The sequence below is a fragment of the Vanellus vanellus genome (assembly GCF_965231255.1).
Source record: "Vanellus vanellus genome assembly, chromosome: 1".
Taxonomy (NCBI): Eukaryota; Metazoa; Chordata; class Aves; order Charadriiformes; family Charadriidae; genus Vanellus; species Vanellus vanellus.
In genome coordinates, this window is record NC_138905.1 from 23,055,946 (window position 1) to 23,073,568 (window position 17,623).

The 17,623-nt window shown below is 40.2% G+C and overlaps 1 protein-coding gene across 1 annotated transcript in view; it reads right to left on the reverse strand.

The window, feature by feature from the left end:
* The window catches only part of PLXNB2 (plexin B2), a 176,850-nt gene that overhangs the window by 16,892 nt on the left and 142,335 nt on the right, over positions 1 to 17,623 (reverse strand). The window contains exons 17-29 of the mRNA XM_082498674.1: positions 15,400 to 15,536; positions 14,594 to 14,761; positions 12,876 to 12,984; positions 12,158 to 12,385; positions 11,497 to 11,673; positions 10,899 to 11,038; positions 9,730 to 9,830; positions 7,268 to 7,497; positions 6,084 to 6,265; positions 5,244 to 5,310; positions 4,984 to 5,130; positions 1,513 to 1,669; positions 415 to 515 (exon numbers count right to left, since the gene is read on the reverse strand). Of these exons, the coding sequence (XP_082354800.1) occupies positions 415 to 515; positions 1,513 to 1,669; positions 4,984 to 5,130; positions 5,244 to 5,310; positions 6,084 to 6,265; positions 7,268 to 7,497; positions 9,730 to 9,830; positions 10,899 to 11,038; positions 11,497 to 11,673; positions 12,158 to 12,385; positions 12,876 to 12,984; positions 14,594 to 14,761; positions 15,400 to 15,536 (1,944 nt within the window). The remainder of the gene's footprint in view (positions 1 to 414; positions 516 to 1,512; positions 1,670 to 4,983; positions 5,131 to 5,243; positions 5,311 to 6,083; positions 6,266 to 7,267; positions 7,498 to 9,729; positions 9,831 to 10,898; positions 11,039 to 11,496; positions 11,674 to 12,157; positions 12,386 to 12,875; positions 12,985 to 14,593; positions 14,762 to 15,399; positions 15,537 to 17,623) is intronic.

Genomic DNA, 17,623 nt, shown 5'->3' on the forward strand with positions numbered 1-17,623 from the left:
TGTTGAACAAACCGGACCAACCCAAAATCTGTTTAGTAGCAGAGCAAGGAGAGATAATTCTAAAGGGGTAGGAAGTGGTAGAGAAAAAAAGAGATGAATACGAGACCTATCAAAAGGAGCTTTTGAATGTTCAAAGGATTTGGACACTGCAATTTGGATTTGGACACTCCAATGATGAGGAAAGCAAAGTGCTGGCATTTAGGTGACGTGGTTTTGGTAAGATACTTAGGCAATATGTCCAAACCTAGCCTTTCACGCTTCCAAGCTTTTACTGGCTAGACTCAGAGGTAGGGATTTTTTTTTTTTTTGATTCTTTATGCAGCACAGAAGTTTCTCTAAAAACAAATAAAGATTTTATTTATTGCTAGAGAACAGTTAACAGATGCGAACAACTGCTCTGAAACACCTCCTTACATTATAATGCATTAGTGTGTTGATACGTTTCCATCTGCCATCTCTTTGGGATGTTAAATCCAAGTCTGAGAGGATCTGTGCAGTAGAACCTGGACGCCACTCTAAGGGGTAATTAAAATAAGAAAAAAACAGTTTTTAACCATGTGCAAAAATAACTACTTCAAGAATGTTTCAGATTAGAGACCCACTGACGCATTGTGGAACATTAAAAGAAGTAATTTGGCACATGCCATGACGTGTGTTTTTTATTGCTTAATAGTTTGGCCTTTATTACAGAAGTTTGCACGAATTATTCCTAACCATTCACATGACTTCTGATTATTTTCCACAGAAAGTTAAATTCCTTTTCATAGAATACTACAAATACATATAATAAGAACTGCTAGCAGTCCAAAATAGAGGAGTAGGACTTTGTATGGAATGGGAAAGGCAATTTTAGGTAATTTACTAGGATTTTCTGAAGAGCAAGAATTGCATCTTCTACTTTTAGATTAAAGCAGTAATGAAGATATTGCAAAATTATTAATTGGCACTTTTATGATTAGATTACTAGGCCTTTTAAGTTACGTCATTTTTTTTCCTCAAGAAGAGAACAGCAATTTTGAAAGCCTTCAAGGAAGATGATTTTCAGAGGCTGGGTGGCTCATCATCTCTGAAAAGTGCAGCTCATGTAAGTTATAATTTTTTGAATAACCATCATAAAGGCAAGTCAAAACCACTACCAGTTTCTGAATTGGCATCATTACTTCTCCATCAGTTAATTGTCCATGCTGTCATTATCACATTAATTAGTACCTGAGATACCGACTCTGTCAGACATGAATACATTTGTGCTAACAGTCATTAACAGGCTTTTTGCACGCTAATGACAGTACAACAAAACTTTTAAGAGTCAGGAAAAAGAAGTCTGTAAGAAAGCATTAATTTTTAATGAATATTAAGATTGCTGCAAAATGCTGTATTTTTGCATCCAGCTGAACGTGAATTCAACTTCTTTTTTAAACAATCAATTGCTTTTATAGACATATTTTTTTTGAAAATACAAAATCAAACAACGTGTTTCACCTGCTTAATATAGCATCGCAAGTAGCTACTTACCAAGAACTACACTCTCAGCTTTTGGCCACTGAGAACACGGCAGGTTTCGATAGACTTGGTCTATTATCTTTTCCTTTACTTGTGATATAGTATCACAGTTCAGCACTTTCACAGGTATGGAATCGGTTCCTCCATCTTGTACATATACATTTACTGTCTGTTTAAAAAAAAGAACATACGTGGTTATTAAGACAAATCAGCACTGAATTACCTCTGAATCTGTTTTTCTGGGCAATTTAAATGCAAACAATATCTAAAATTCACTGTGCGATGATCATTGCACTGCAGCACACATTTGCAATGGGAGTATGGATTATTTGAGCGATCCTTCGCTGTTATGCAGCCAACCAGCTATCATAAACTCCAGCTAATTCCTCCCACTATGGCAAAACAGAAAAGATACAGAATAGATTTACTCATGTAACCTCATGCTACTATTATTGAGTCTTGGGAATTTAGTAAAGAGGGACGCACAGGAACAAAGCAGCTGGACCACTGACTGGTTACATACTTCTCATATAGCCTGTTAACTGGGGATATAGGAAAGCACAGGTAGTGCAGTGTCCAAACTTGACAAGTTCCCGAGAACACATTTGAGCTGCACTTTGCTGAACTCCGAGAATATTGTGTGCTTTTGCCTTCCTTTACGCCGCCTCCATGGCTGTGGTTTTACTTCTCAAGTGGAGCGGACTACGTTTGTACATATGGTGATTTAACGTAGCTCAACTGATGAGCAGTGACTTGTTCAGCTCCCGTAACTTTACCTCCTGTGACCAGCTGTTCATGAGATATATATAAACACACACATATGTGCACACACACACATATATATGTATATATAAAAGCTATTTATAGCACCTTTGGTGTTTGAAGACTTCATTTACTGCCTACTGTTGTCACAATAACTCTAATAGCTCCAGAAAACATACCTAAGTAGTTTATGCTAGTTCTAAAATATTACTGTTTTCTGATAGTATTGACTTTTTTTTTTTTAATGTTAAAGTGAATTTCTTGAAAGCCTGTAATTTGCTAAATCTAGAGTGCTTTTTTTAAAAGTAGCTTTGCTATATATATGTCAGTTTTAATACAGACAAAAGCAAATGAGAAAACGATGCCCAGGAAACCTCCCCAGAAGGAAAAAAAAAAAAAACCACCAGAACCAAATAGGTGTTATGAAAAGCCTCTTTCTTTCACTAGCTGAATCAGTACAACAGCTCGGAGCCCTCGTGGATGTTTTGCCAGTCAGGTAGCTTTGGAGACCAGGCACATCCGAAGCATCGCAGCTCTCAGATACATACGGTCCTGCCAACCATAATGCCTGAATTTATCATCTCAAACCTCAGAAATAAACTTGCATGGCTGGTATTTTTAAACAGTGAAGAAAAGCTACGCCATACGGCAGTCAAATTAAACATGATTGCACTGTCCCTTGACAGAGCTCTCAAACTAATCATGAGATTTCACCTTCCTTTTCCTATTAGCTTTATGGTAATTAGACATGATTTTGCTGCTGGTTCAGTATGCAGCATGTCAGTATAACCAGTGATGCAAAACAGATTCATCTTTTAAATAAGAACAATTAGAGAGCAGACAACTGCTCTATACCGTACTTTCCCACCGTGTCTCACTTTCAGGCAGAAGTGAACTAATTAACTTATGCTTTAACCTACCTTAGTGCACAAATGCTCCCTAACTGTTCCCAGTTACCACAACAATGTCATCATCGTGCCGAAGATCCCAATAATTTATAGCAACAGTAACCCCTTTCATAATCTTTCACCATACGTATATATATACACACACACATATATCTCATCATCTTCCATGCATGCACACGCATAAAATCTTTTTTTGAGGGGAAATCTGTAAACCTGGACCAAATACTGCTACTGTACAATGTTATAATGTTTAATATCCAGTTAGTATGCTTGTTGTGCCCACATCTGATTGCATACACAAATTTTCTGCTTTCACGCTGCATTCATTTAGCTTAATTGCAGGCATTGGCTTTTTTGTGAAAAGGAACAGGCTGAATAAAGAATTATTGCCATTAAGTCTTACGCGATGTACAGTGCAAGTAAATTTTGTTCTCCATACACAAGAGAAAATATAAGCAGCTTTGCCAGTCAGTGTGGTTTCTATGGGTGGCACTTTCAGCTCAGACATGAAGATGACAACTCAACTAATCCCCAAAATATCAATTGAACTAAAAATATTTCTTCTTGCCCAGCACACCTTTTTCCTCCAGGCAGTCTAGGTCACAGTCTAGTGATTTGGTGAGTGAAAGTCCTACAGCAATCTCCTCACATCAGCCCTCCCATCAGCATCCCTTCAGAATACACAAAATGGTGATTTTTTTTTTTTTTTTTACAGAGACTTAATAAAGCTTTTAGTTAAGTTTCTCTTGCCACACTGCAGATATGTCACTGCATCTTTCTCAGTTGGAGACAACCACAAATGGCTCCTAACATGTCAATAAAAGAGAAATCAGAGAGGGAAAAAAATTCCTATATTGGCTTTTGAAGGACAGTCTGTGCGTCTTTGATATTCATTATGCTGTACCCTGTCAGAAAGAGTAAAACTAGAATTTATGCTCCCTAAACAGCTAAAGAGTGGGCTGCTTCAGTTTTTTAAAAAGTCAGTGAATCCGAGCGCTGGAGTCTAGTTGGAAAAGTGGTGGAAATTTGTGGCAGTGAACAGAATTAAGTCAAAGCAGAATTCATAATAGAAGAGAACTGGGCCACGGCACTGACGATCAGGTTCAGGGGGTGGTGGAGCTCAGACGTGGAATTCCTGGGGCAGGGATGTCCACTTCATCCCACTTACAGCATCTAACACAGGTCTCCAGAACTGCCTGTAGAGGCAGCTCCCCCTCACCACCATAGGGAAATAAACCTCTTTCAATGCCAGTTGGGCTGCCTGTGTTTGGGAGAGTTTGACTCACACACAAACAAGTGCAGAAATAGCTTCATAAAGTGTTTTGGAGATTGCAGAGCCATCTCACAGGACTGTAGAGGAGCTCATCCCGGTATACTAATAAAACGATCTCTAAAATGACGTTTGATAAGCTGATGAGCAGCACGCACAAGGGAGAAAGACAACCTGAAGTTCAAGCATAACATTAGTGCAAGAATTCTGCAAAAATCAATTGCCAGTTCATTTAGATGGGAAAAGGGAAGGAGCCAAACACCCCGACCACTGTTCAGATAGACTTTGAAAATTATGAAAGAGCTTTACTGAAACACATTCCGCAGTGGCAGGACTTGGATTTAACACTGAGAAGATACTTTATAATTCTATTTATCTGCCTGGAGACTTGCTTTGGTCAAACTATTGACAGGCCTGCCCATGACTGGAATTTCTATGCAGCTCACAGCAGTACATACATTTCTAGGTACAGACTTACCACTACAGGACTTAATTTTAAAGGAAAAAAAATATTTTACAATATATTAATCATGCTCTGCTTACCAACTGCGTATACTCTACATCGTCTCCCAGTAAGCCTGTGTCATTCAATGTATACTTGGCTTTCTTTAGTACAGCATCCACTGGGCCTTTTTCTACCTGGTGTTTGATAGCCTTGAACAACTTATAAAGAGGCTCCCCAGCATTGTCCTGTTTAAAGGAAAGGAAACAAAATAAAGCAAAACCAAAAGATATACTCAGTGCAGCTTGTTTAAGTATTATTGATAAAAAAAACCCCAGAGGCAACAGACTTCAACTCTTACCTTGAGGTACTGGTATAAACAAATAGACATCCAGTTAGACAACATTCTCTCAACAACCGTTTCAGATCTGAAAAAAAAACCAACCCCAAGTATGATAAGGGTACTTAATGACAAAGTTTTAAAGAAAAACATTGCTTGCTTGAAATACAATATTTTACATGCTTAACTGCATGCACTCTCCTAATGCAATGATTTCCCTATAGAGTCTTGAGAGCATGTACTTGCTTTAGGATAAGTGCTTTGTATTGCTCATCATTCCCGGGTACCTTCAGCTCATTACTGAAAAGCACACATCCTTTATGCAGAATCTTAAATTGGGTCTACGCTGTAAGAGCAAAAAAATTAACCCAGTTGTGCAGTTACTGGGAAATAACCTACAGATTACAAAGCTACGGCATACACAGAGCAAGGTCTTTTGTAATTTATTTGGGATAACAGCAGGGTTAAAAACACTAGAGCAAGCCCCCACTGAATGCACAATACAAGCTGATTATGTGTGCTCATTATGGAGATGATGTGTGATATAAATGCTAGATCATTTGGAATAAAATTAGATTAAAAAGTAAATTAAATGTTCGGTATTGTGTTTTGAAGTAAGGTAGATGTTTCAGTAATCTCGATGCAGATTCTACACTACAGTATTTGAATAAGGAAATCTGTTGCCAGCAGTCCTGGCTGCGCCTTCCACAGCTATTCCTGGTGAGCCTGTCTCCCTAATGGGCTCAGGCCAGGCTATTTCTGACTTTCATGAATAGTTGGCATTTTAACACAGTCACATTGCAAAAGAAATACATTTGCAGAAAAGCAGAGGACTACAGAAAATATGACAATCATTCAAACCTTCTTAGCATCAGCTTTGGGTTTTTGGCCACAACATACTGCTCCATCAGTTCTAAGAACAGCGTCCTCATGATGTCAGTATAGTATTCTAGTTTTCCATGTAAGGCAACTGTCAGTAAAGATGCAAAATACACTTTAGCTCGAGCAGAGAACTCCCTTTGGTTTTCCAGCGTGTGAATAAACTGAAACAGAAACAAATGTAAAATCAAGTCAGATGACAGGTTTCTGAAGAACCTCAACAGTTGTCTGCACTAAGAAGACAAGCGATATTATTTTAACATTAATCTCCTAAGCACAGAATGGAAAAGTTTTCAGAAGTTTGAAAAAACAACTTATAAGAAAATGTTACCTATAATTTGTTTTTAGACACACAACGCAGTGTACTGGACTAACCCAAGGAATGATTAGATATTTTAACCGAAGACTTATCTAAAAAGAATGCTTTGATTAAATGAATAAAAGGTGTTCTGTGACAATTTTTTGAAAGAGAAAATCAACTCCCCTCTCCCTCAAATTCCCAGTCCTTTCACAGCAAATTACAAAGACACTAATCTAAGCACACTTGGGAATGCGCTCTCATCTGCCATAAACTGAAATGCTACCATTAACTAGCTCAGCACTGGAGCCTCATTTAAAAAAAAGGAGAAAAAGTTAGAAGCCTAAATCTATATTTAGGTGTCTGACAATCAGCTCAGTTTTTGAGAGTGAGCAATTAGAAGTCTCTTCTGAGCCGCTCTGAGCGCTCATCAATCTTGATGAATAGGGCACTTGAGGAGCCTCTGCCTCTCTGGGACAGAGATCCAGCAGATGGCTGCCCACAGGTGACTCCTGTGATGAACCAGGATGGAATTGGCATTCCCTGATTATGTTTCTTAATAGGCTAAACCAAACTTGTAACAGCAGTTTTTATGCCAGATTAGGTAATATCTGTTTTTCTACAGCCACTGCAATGTTGACTGACTCCACACTACGTGCCCTGGCACAGAAATATGATCATGCCTCCCTGCCCCACCAGGACGCTCTGGCTGTGATGCCACAGGTCTGCACTGGTTACTGTGGAACCAGAACTGTATGAAAATCACTTATTTTTAATAATTTCGGTTCCGTCGTGCTTGCAGACCTACAGTCTTGCACACACAGGTATGCCTAGATAAGGGACAAGGTGAATCTACTTCAATACTCACGTTAATGAGAAATGATTTGCTATTGAGGAGGTTGGAGAACTGGTTCAAAGCCTGCTCCACAGTCTGACGCCTGGCCTCTGGAATATCCAGCTTCCCTGTAATCATCACGTCTTTCTCTCCATCTTTGGAGGGCAAAAAGAAGACTCTGTCCGTGTAGGTTTTGTAGTCCAGTACTGGAATTCCAGCTTCATTGATATCATTTGTCTGATCCTCCATCTCTATCATTAAATCTGGAATATGAAATACAGTTTAAGGGTTCATTTTAAAAAAACCCTGCAGCTTTTTTAGGCAACATAATCTCTTTGGGTACCTTGTAATGGAGAAAAAGTAACTCAACACTGAAAACTATTTCATCTCACATTTTCTCTTGCTATTTTTACCAATTATCCTGTTAAGTACGACCACAGCTAATCCTATGGTGACATGAGAATAACTGCCTTTAGCACAGGCAGTTTCCTTGTTGCTCCCTATCTGAAAGAGGGCTTTAATGGACATCTGGGTGAGTTCTTACATACAAATGTAGGATTGTAGCTCAGAGCCCAAAAGAAGACACCGCAATATTATTTTATTTTTTTTCAGTGCACATTCTTATTCCCTCTGAGTCCATGTAATAATCAAAGTTCTTTTTAAAAACAAATAACAATCAAGGAAAGAAAGGTTTCAAGTGTAAAGAACACTAATTTAATTGGAAAGAAGGGGATGGCAGGGAGGAAGAAGGTTAAATGGTTCACTGAAATTGATGGAAACATTTCTGTGGGACCGAAAAGCTCTGAAGTTCTTAAAAGGGACAACAATTAGGGAATCATCCTTTGGAGCAGCTATTCTAGCTGAAGGCTTTCCAATTACCCAATATTGCTGATTGACTAGAATACCATGTTAATTAATATAGCGACCTATTGTCTGAGCAATTTTATTGCTCCTCTTCATTCATTTCCCCCTTTGTTTTATAGCATTCAGCAAAGCTGAGGCAGAAAGCATCTTGCGGTTTCCAGCTTTGTGGTATTTGTACTTCCTGATGTCCCTTTCCTCGGCTGTCTTTGGTCCCATGTATTTTAGACTGTCTGCACTTTGTGCTCTTGACATTACAGCTTCAGAGTATACATCCAAAAGGTGTTTTGACTTCGGTGTTTCATGCTACTGTCAGCCAAGGTGGATGCAGTTTAGGAACTGGATTCCTCCTTGGATGTGCATTCTGCTTCCCCAGCGTTTGTGCGTGGTAGAGCAGAGAGGAAACCTTTAACCCAACAAGCAGCAGCAGCCCGGAGCCCCCTACTGGGAGTGTCAGCGAGAGAAAGGCACCTTCTCCTTTCAGAAATGGCTATGAAGTTGCACCGGAGAGGTGGCGAGAGGGAGCGCCGTTAACCCTGACTGATCCTCTCTCAGGTCAAAATGCAGTTTGAAATAAAGCCCATTTGGGAATAGTTCTTAATTCAAAGATTTCCCTCTGGGTTGTGTCCAGAACCTGGAAGGAGTCAGTTTTCCAGAGAAAGCAAGCTTATACAAGAAAAGAACATCCCATCCCAGAAACGCCAGGAAAAGAAGACGGGGAAAGGCTTCCAGCACGGCCAAAATCTTTGAGATACCCTGAGCTTCTAAAATTAATTTCAAACTCTAACCTCAAATTGCTGTTTAATTCAATCCTGCTGTTTAGCCACTTTCAATATGAAAGAATCTATTTCTCTTTAGAAATAAAACACGTGCGTTTTTTTTTTTTTAGTAGGTATTATTTCAACATGACCCAACAGCAAGTATAACTCAGATAATGAGGTGACATTTCACGGTAATCATTTAGGCCAATATTTGCAATGTTTGCATTCAGATGCTTAATTTAAGCATTGCACCGAGTAGTTCAACATGTAGAAATGCTGAGCCTTCACACCTCCCGCTGCCTTCCCTGCGATGATGCCTCTATATTTACACAGAACAATTAGCTAGCTCCTCAAATCAAGCTTAAGGTTTTCCCACGATAAACAGGGCAAAACGCTATTTCTTTCCTGTGAGCTTGCCAAATTATCCCTTTGTATGCTGACTGCTGCAAATAAATTTTGCAGCTCTGAAAACAGTTTTTAATGTGCGTACTTGGCACATACAGCCGTTGAGCTAAATATTAAGTCCATGGTTACTGTAAAATATTCTTTCCTCCATATCAGTGGCCACTGACAGTAATGGCTATAAGTAACCCCAATGTTAAGTAGTTTCTATTTCCCAGTTGCTAACTCTGTGCTTCCTTTAGGCTAAACCTGCCCATTTCATTTAATAACCTCAGGTCCCTATTTTGTTTTATTAATGGCTTTCTTATATATCAGCAAAATACGTGCTGTATGTCAATGTCAGTAATCAAGACTACTAAGATCTACTACTTATTTGTTCCCAGAAGACAGTTTTGGCAAGATAGCACCATTGCTGTAGCCCATCTTCCCATTGCTCAAGAGGACCCACAGGAGTGCAAGTATCAGTCATACCTGTGAATTCCTTCTTGCACCGGTCTCTGACACTCTCCTCCAGGCCTTCAAGTTGTGATTTAATTTTTTCATACTCTCGTTCTGCTTGTTGGCTCTTGCGCCTTTATGGAATAGAGGTAAGATTTAAAAAAAGTTACAAACTGCAAAAGCAAATCATTTGCAACAGCTCTGAGTGGGAAGCCAAAGGGCTGGAGGACATTTTCCTGGGTTTGATTTCTTTTTAAACGCTGGCAGCAAAGAGAGAATTAAGGAGAAAAACAGCAACAGTGAACCAAATCTTCATTCAGGGTAAATCAACCTGGCACCACCGTTGGCCTGCTGCTTCAAAGCACACTTGGGCCAGTGATTTAAAATCCAGTAAGCACTAGCTACAAATGCTTGCAATCACATATCAAGTACAGAAACTCAATTTGTATGTACTGAACAAAGATTGATTGCAACATGTCTTGCGCTGGCTCTGAGCCCCCCAGGAGTGCGTCTGGGACTGACCCGAGAAGGTTGCAGGGGGTCCAGGAGAGCATCGGTGCTGTATGGCACATACTCCAGCATTGGTTCGGCTATCTTGATAGGCACCATAAGAGTGAATTCTGCCCCCTCCTGAGGGACAGTATGAGGCCCTCATTACTAAAATGAAAATTGGGCTAAGTAGGTCTTAAGTGAAACACAGACATTGTTCTGGCCCTTTGTGAAGCATGAATTTCACCATTAATCAAGAAATTTGTGTGTGGGTTAACACTTATCTCAGCTGGAAAGGCCAAAATGACCCCTTCGCCAAATCCACCCGGCTCAGACCTACAGCGCCGACTGAGGCAGCATAAATGCTGATGTATATGTATGCAGAATAAGTTATCTCCTTCACAGGAGGTACTTTAGCTGCCATTTCAAGAATGTATGTGTGCAACTCAGTCTGCAATTGTGCACTTGGCAAGCCTGGGACCAATTGTTGTGCTTATGTATAAAGGACGGACTGGGCTGACTGACACCAAGGAATTTGGTGTGCGTGAGAGGAATAAATTGGTGCTCATACATATTTCCAGCTGTAGCTGCCTTTCTTAACTCTGCAGCTCACAAAACACCATGAAGATCATTTATGTAGACTGAGCTGAAACCAATCAGGCAGTACTTTGAAAGCTTTAGGACAGAAAAAACACCTAATTAAAGGAACTTACCTGTAACAGATGATAGAAATGCCAATGATTGCTATCATAGGAATAAGTACCAGTGGCAAAATAAGATTCAGTGGGATGTCACTCACACGTGTATCGTATTCCACCCTTCCGAGGATCCATTCTCGGAGTCCAAATTTCACCTATTCGATAAGCACAGACATTCGTCTCAAAAAGTGCAAATGGACAGTGGTTCACTTCTCAGTTGCAGTCTAAATTCTTAGTAATTCTTGCTAAGTGAATTTCTAGCTCAAAATGCCAAACAAAGGAAACATTTCTGAATATTTTATACTGAATTTAAGTCACTAGCACTTTATTCCATGAAGTAATTTTACTTTTCTTAGCAGAGGAAGAAAAATCCTCAGCCTGTCTAGCTACAATTGTACATCCCTATGTAATGAAGGTAGAAAGCATTCGGCAGCCTGGGACTGCTCTTTACATGTGAATTTTTCTAGACAGCAGGCAGAAGCTGGAAGACAGAACTGCAAGGAGTTTCTTCACGGTACTATAACAACTTTGGAGAACAAATTACTTCAATGAAGAAGCACTGTATCAGTGTCACTTACAAAGGATATCAAATTCTATTGAAAAGGTAACCTACAATGAATTCAGGAAGGTTATTGATGGTATCTCTCTTCTGCCGTTTCTTTGGTTGAGGCTGTACTTCTGGTGGCTCACAATATAAGTCCGTTTCAGTGAGTGTTTTTATGTTGCAAGGCTCGTCACCCACAAAAGCCTGGGCCTCGTCTATCGTCATGGCTTTGTTCAGGTTACTGCCCTAGACGGAAAATAGAAGGCTAAGTCATCATTGCAAAGTCTTGGAAGACAAGAAGTCCTGAGCTGCAAATCTCCATTTGGATCATTTTGAGCAGCAGATGTGGTTCACTCTGTGGTGTACAGAACAGCACAGTCGTTGGGAATTGTGCAATTCCTCTCCTTTCCTTCCTGGTGCAAGAAGAGCTGTCCCCTCCAGTCCTTAGGAGCTCTATGGCAGAGGGCATTTCCAAATGTCAGGCTCAGCACGAGGGGGCATCCTCGGGAAACCCAAAGCATGGCTAAAAAGACAGCTACTACCTCTGAGAGGGGGAGAGGGGAAGAAAGGGGAGCTGACAACGTTCATCATCTAGCAGAGGTAAGGGAGTCTACCAAGCATTTTGAGTACGGTACCAAACAGCTGCTGCTAAGGGTTTGAGAAAGGAAGGAAAAATTCCATATACACTTCAAGGACAAAATGAGCAACCACCATCTTTTGACAAGTTTACCTTTGCATTAATAAGTTTGTTGACTTGTTTTTTGATGCCATCTGTGAAGTTTTCAAAGGTTGGGTCTGCAACATAGGCAAAGGAGTGGCTCTCATTTTTTACAACCAAATGATAATGATCCATTAGGATAATAGTGGTAATGTTATAGTTTTCTGGGTCTTCCAGTATTGGTGGGGAAGAAAAAACCACCATGGTTTCATTGAGTCTTGTAACAAGCTTTCCCTCAAACTGTAAGAAACAAGACAAGAAGAACACACACATTTTAGAGTTTGACTCATATTGTTAAATTGCTCTAAGATTGAGAGGTTGGCATGGCAGCTTTAATCCATATCATCTTCTGTACCATTCAGTATCTCAGGTAGATTCCTTGCTACTGACACCGTAAAATACCTTGCTGAAATTCAATACAATTACTAAGTGAAATTTTGGAATAAAATTTATCAATTGTCAATCAACTACTCAAGGTAACAACTCAGTTAACCTGTCCTCCATCCCCAATTGCATCAATGTTTTCATCCTATAAACTCCTTCAGTCATTCAGTAGGATGGTAGGAGTAGGCTCTTCCATGAAAACCCCAAACAGACCCAGAAATCTGTTCAAACCTTATTCTGCTCCAAGCCCAGTGAAGTCCAGTGGGCAAACTTAAATGCATTTTTTGAACAGATTATACATTATGCATCCAGTGTGACACCTTTGAGGGGAAAGAAAGAAAATTACCTTTTTGTGATTCATTTTCCCTGCTTCTGGACGCTCTGCATATACCACCAATGAGAAACTCTGGATGAGCTCAAAACCGGTTCCAGTTACTGTAATATTTCTCCCTCCACTGAAAGGCAGAATTAAGAAAGAAGTCAAGTCGTTGGCAAACTACCACAGCTATAGACTGTTTTATCCTGCACTGGTACTGCTTCCACCAAAACCAGCTATGTAATGCCTATATGACAATTAGATATCCTACACAACTTTTGTTAAAGCTATTGATGACCACAGCATTTGAAAGCAGCAATGTCAACTTCAAACGAGTTTTAAAACAGCAGAATAAAAAAAGTACAAATTGCTTTGTCAGTATTTGTGGCTTTTCATTGATGCCGATCTTTGTGTTCTTTACTTCTCCAATGTTTTTGTTAAGATCGCCCCACCTACCACACACACACAGACAAAGGTGAGAGTGTATTTTCCACAGGTCTGTAGGGACCTGGCTTCTCTATTCCCTTTCCTTTGCAACACATTGTTTAAAAAATAATGCATTTGCATAAGAAGAAGAATGCATGCAAGTTGCCAATGGGAATGAAAGTCAATGAAGTAACATGGATTTAGAGGGATAGCAATCCTCAAAGCAATCCATTAAAGTAAGCTTCAGTTTATACAGAAGGAACAAAGAAGTCTTTTAAATCCCCAGGGGTAAATCACTGTTGATCGACCAAAAAGAACCCCAAGGCTCCAAAACCACCCAAACCAAAAATCAAAAGCAAATATTAAACCCAAATCCTATTTTACATAAGTGGCTACTCAATATTCAAGGAGGCAGGTGCAAATTTCTCGAAGAGAAGTCACAGCCAATTTTATTTTTAATGTCCTATTTGTAAGGTCACGATGTTACACTTCTTTTTACTGAAAGAAAGTGGAAACATCATGATCTTTCTCTGCCAACTGTACCCCACTAAGCAGAAAGACCAGAATATTAGGGAACAGCAGAGACCAACAAGAATCAAGGTCACAAGTCTGTCCCTGGATCAGTCACAGAATGACTTTCAAAACCAGAGGTATGCTACAAGGACTTTTATATAGAGGATTTGCCACATTGCTACAAATACATGAGTGGCATACTTTGGTTTCACAATTAGTACCAGGTGAGCTTTTTTCCTGAAGGAACAGCTACCAGACGGGGTGTTAGTGAGTACCACCACAGAAGACAGCATACCTTTTAAAAGCATTGTTAAACCCTAATCTAGATTTCCTAAAAATATACTTTTTTTCCTCACTGGACAAAGAAATGACAAGCCATAACTTCCCCCTGTTTCCAGCATACTTATTAAAAGCTGAATAGAAGAACTACTGGAAACTTTTTCATTAGAAACCTTCTATACAGGTTATCCTTATAGGATACGAATTTGTAAGTAACGCGGAGATCGTTGTCTGGCATCATGCTAAAATACTTCAAATCTTCTTTGAGACATCTTCATTTACAAGAAGCTCATTACTTTTTCTGGTTTCAGGATATACCTTTGAATTGGAGATTAAAGCTTGGAGGTAAACAGAATACGTTCAATCATCAGCTGCAGTTAAGAAAGATCACAAACTCTACGTATCTAAATGCAGGATTGGTTGGAGTACAGGGGATTTTATTTCAAACAGTTCTATATGCAATACGTTTATTACCTATTACACATACTTTAACCCAATTGTAAATGAAGGTACGACAAACATTTCATTACCTGCTGAAGCTATTTACTGGCAGGAACTTGGTGACAGTAGGATTCTCACTGTATGAAAACAGCCCAGGTACACTAATTGCTGTGCCCCCATAGTTCATTGTGACTTCAACAGCTTCAACCTTGCTATTAGGTCCTGTAATGCAAACAATCTCGTCTCCAAATTCAGTGCTAGGTTGGAGAAGAAAAAGAAGATGAAACATTTTCAGTTACTAACATTACAGTGATTTTTATTCTTTACAGTAGTACCCCAGAAGTGAAAAAAATAAGGGCTCTGTTTTTGCTAGGCACTAAGTAGTTACGAGAGGAGACAACACTTGTCACTTAGGGTCTTTAAAAAAGATGTAGGATATGAAAAGGAATAGTGTAGAAACACAAGAACAATGCAATGTCAGCACACTTCGTGTAGTTCCTTTTTGGGGGGGAAGAGAAGGGCAGCAATTAATAAAAGGAAAAGAAGTGAGAGGAACAAGCCAAGTGGCACTAAAAGATTATGATTTTATATGGAACCACCGAGGAGATGCTGAGCGAAAGCATGGGTGGGTTTGGAGCAGTCAGTCAAGCAGAGAAAGCCAAAACTGGAAAAATCTTTGGATATCTGAGTTCTCCCACTTTGGTTGCTTTTACAGCTGCTCTTCCAGCTGGAGCCTCTGAGTTGAGTTTCTGTCTGAATGTTACGTGCAGAGCTCCATTGCATGGGATGATTCACAGAGAGATAGACAATGGATTTGTTTAATTTCTGAAGGCCAGACAAGATTGGTGCTTCATTAGGCTACAGCTCGGTATTGTTAGTTACTCAGGGTACATACACATTGCAAGGCTGGCTACCGACTGAAACTTGAACGTCCTTCTTAGAACCGGTGGCCAGGTTTGTACCAGTGATGGTAAGCGTGGTTCCACCTGCTTGTGGACCGCTTTCAGGTCTTATTCGAGAAGGATGAGGTTCCTGCAGAGAGGAGACGGTCAAACTAATTAAGAAAATCAAAATAAAATTTACACCAGTAATAATTGGTATAATAGCTAATAGACGCTTAATATTACTACCTGAAAAATAACACAATTAAAATAGTGATGGACAATTCTTCTAAAATAAAACACAATCTTTCATTATTCATGCTGAAGGAAGAAGTAACAGACGATGTGAATGTACTTATATATTTTCCACACTGCATTTTATGAGGCTTTCTAGGAATTTCAATTCCTTACTTACAAAAATTAGAGTTAGCTGCCGTGAAGTTTGTGAGAGCTTCCTGTTGGATTTCCTGTTTTCATACTTATTTTATGATTTCTCTCTTCCTTATGGCTGAGTCTACCTTCACCTTTCCTTACCCTTTCCTACATTCCTACATGTCAGCTACAGGAGACAGAGCAAGGTTTTCAAAACTGGTGCCGAACAGAAAGAATATTAAGATTCCCTTTATCTCGTAAGGCTCTTAATTGCGGTAAAATCGTTATCCTATTCTTGAGCAATAAGCTTGCAAAGAAAGAAAAGCAGAAAACGCTAAACTTTTCTTAATGCACCGAGAAACTTGGAGCGGATTTCTTAAAACCAATTGAAACAAGCAGTCACGCTTCAAATTGTTATGAAATTTGTTGGATATTTAAATTTCTCAAATAAGTTCCCTCCTTTTGTTCTCTGTTCAGTCTTTGTTTCTGTGATTGTATTCCGGGAGCTATGACAAATACTGTAAATTAACGGTGAGGGCTTTTCATGAAGAGTGTGATTTAATTACTTCGTGGCTAAGTACTCCCTGCTTCCAGTTGAGAAAAGCATCCTTATTCAGGACAACACTGAGGCTGCTGAAGGACGAGGATGGCCGAAGCTGTGCAAGCCGCATGAGATGGGTTACCAGCCAGCGGCGGGCGAGTGCCGCCCGCCGACTCCATGGCCTGGCCATGCCTGCAGACGTGCCGCAGCCCTCGCGCCGGGGCGGCAGCTGCTGTGCATGCAGGCGGCAAGGTGGTCCCACGCAGCCAGCTGCCGCGTGCGCCCCGCGCGCAGGTAGGACGCCAGGTCCGAGCGTGCGGCAGGGGCATTGCTACCAGGGGCATTGCTACCAGGGGCATTGCTACCAGGGGCCCTGCATTGGCTAAAGCACACCAGATCGCCAGCTTAGGGAGGCTGTGAGTAGGTAAGGCTTTTTCCGATGTATAACTGTGCCTCTTCATCCATAATCAAACACAAGCTTTGCTTAAATGAGCCAAATAAGCAATAAGCTTATTTACCCAGTCTCATGTGTATTTGTAAATGACATCTGCTCTCCTCCTCCTGATAATAAAGTCCAGGCCTGGGGCTATTCCATATGAAGCATATGTAAATAAAGCAAGAGCAAGGAAGTTTGAAAACTTCCCTTGCTGATGAGGGTTTCCCCCATCGCCATCACACTCCGCTGATCTCCCACTCTAAGGGGGAAAAGCCCTGCTCAGAAACAGAGAGCCACAAGCCCACACCTTACTAGTCACGCAGCAAAAACCTTTCCCCCACCGTTGTTCCGCTCAGGCACAGGCTGCCATCTCTGTGTCAGCGACACGAATGGCAGGGAGGAGGGGGACTGATGGACCGCACTTTGGTTCGAAGCTCGGTAAGCCATCAACAGGTTTTTAATAAGCAGCAGGAATCTGTAAAAACGCATCCAATTGACCTTGTGGCTACTTTACAAATTTGCTTTATTGAAGGACAGATATTATAGAAACATGGGGAACTCGTACTTGCTGTGCGTGTTTTATATTTTCATGTCTGAGCAACTTCTCTCTGAAGGAATGCATCACGGTTCAGCACACTTCACAAATCCACAATGACAACTGTAATTTGCTCTCAAGTCATTGAGCTTTAGGAATATGCTTTAACACTAATTGGGTGTCAATTGCTTTTCTTCCCTGAGAGAAATCTGTTTGTAAACCCTTCACTCCTCAAGATGTACATGGCTGCAGCATATGACTGCTCTCACGCACAAACCTTTGATTTTGTTTTAATTTAATACATCAGTCGGGTTACAAGATTTTATGTAGGGAAGTGACTGGAAGTCACATTAA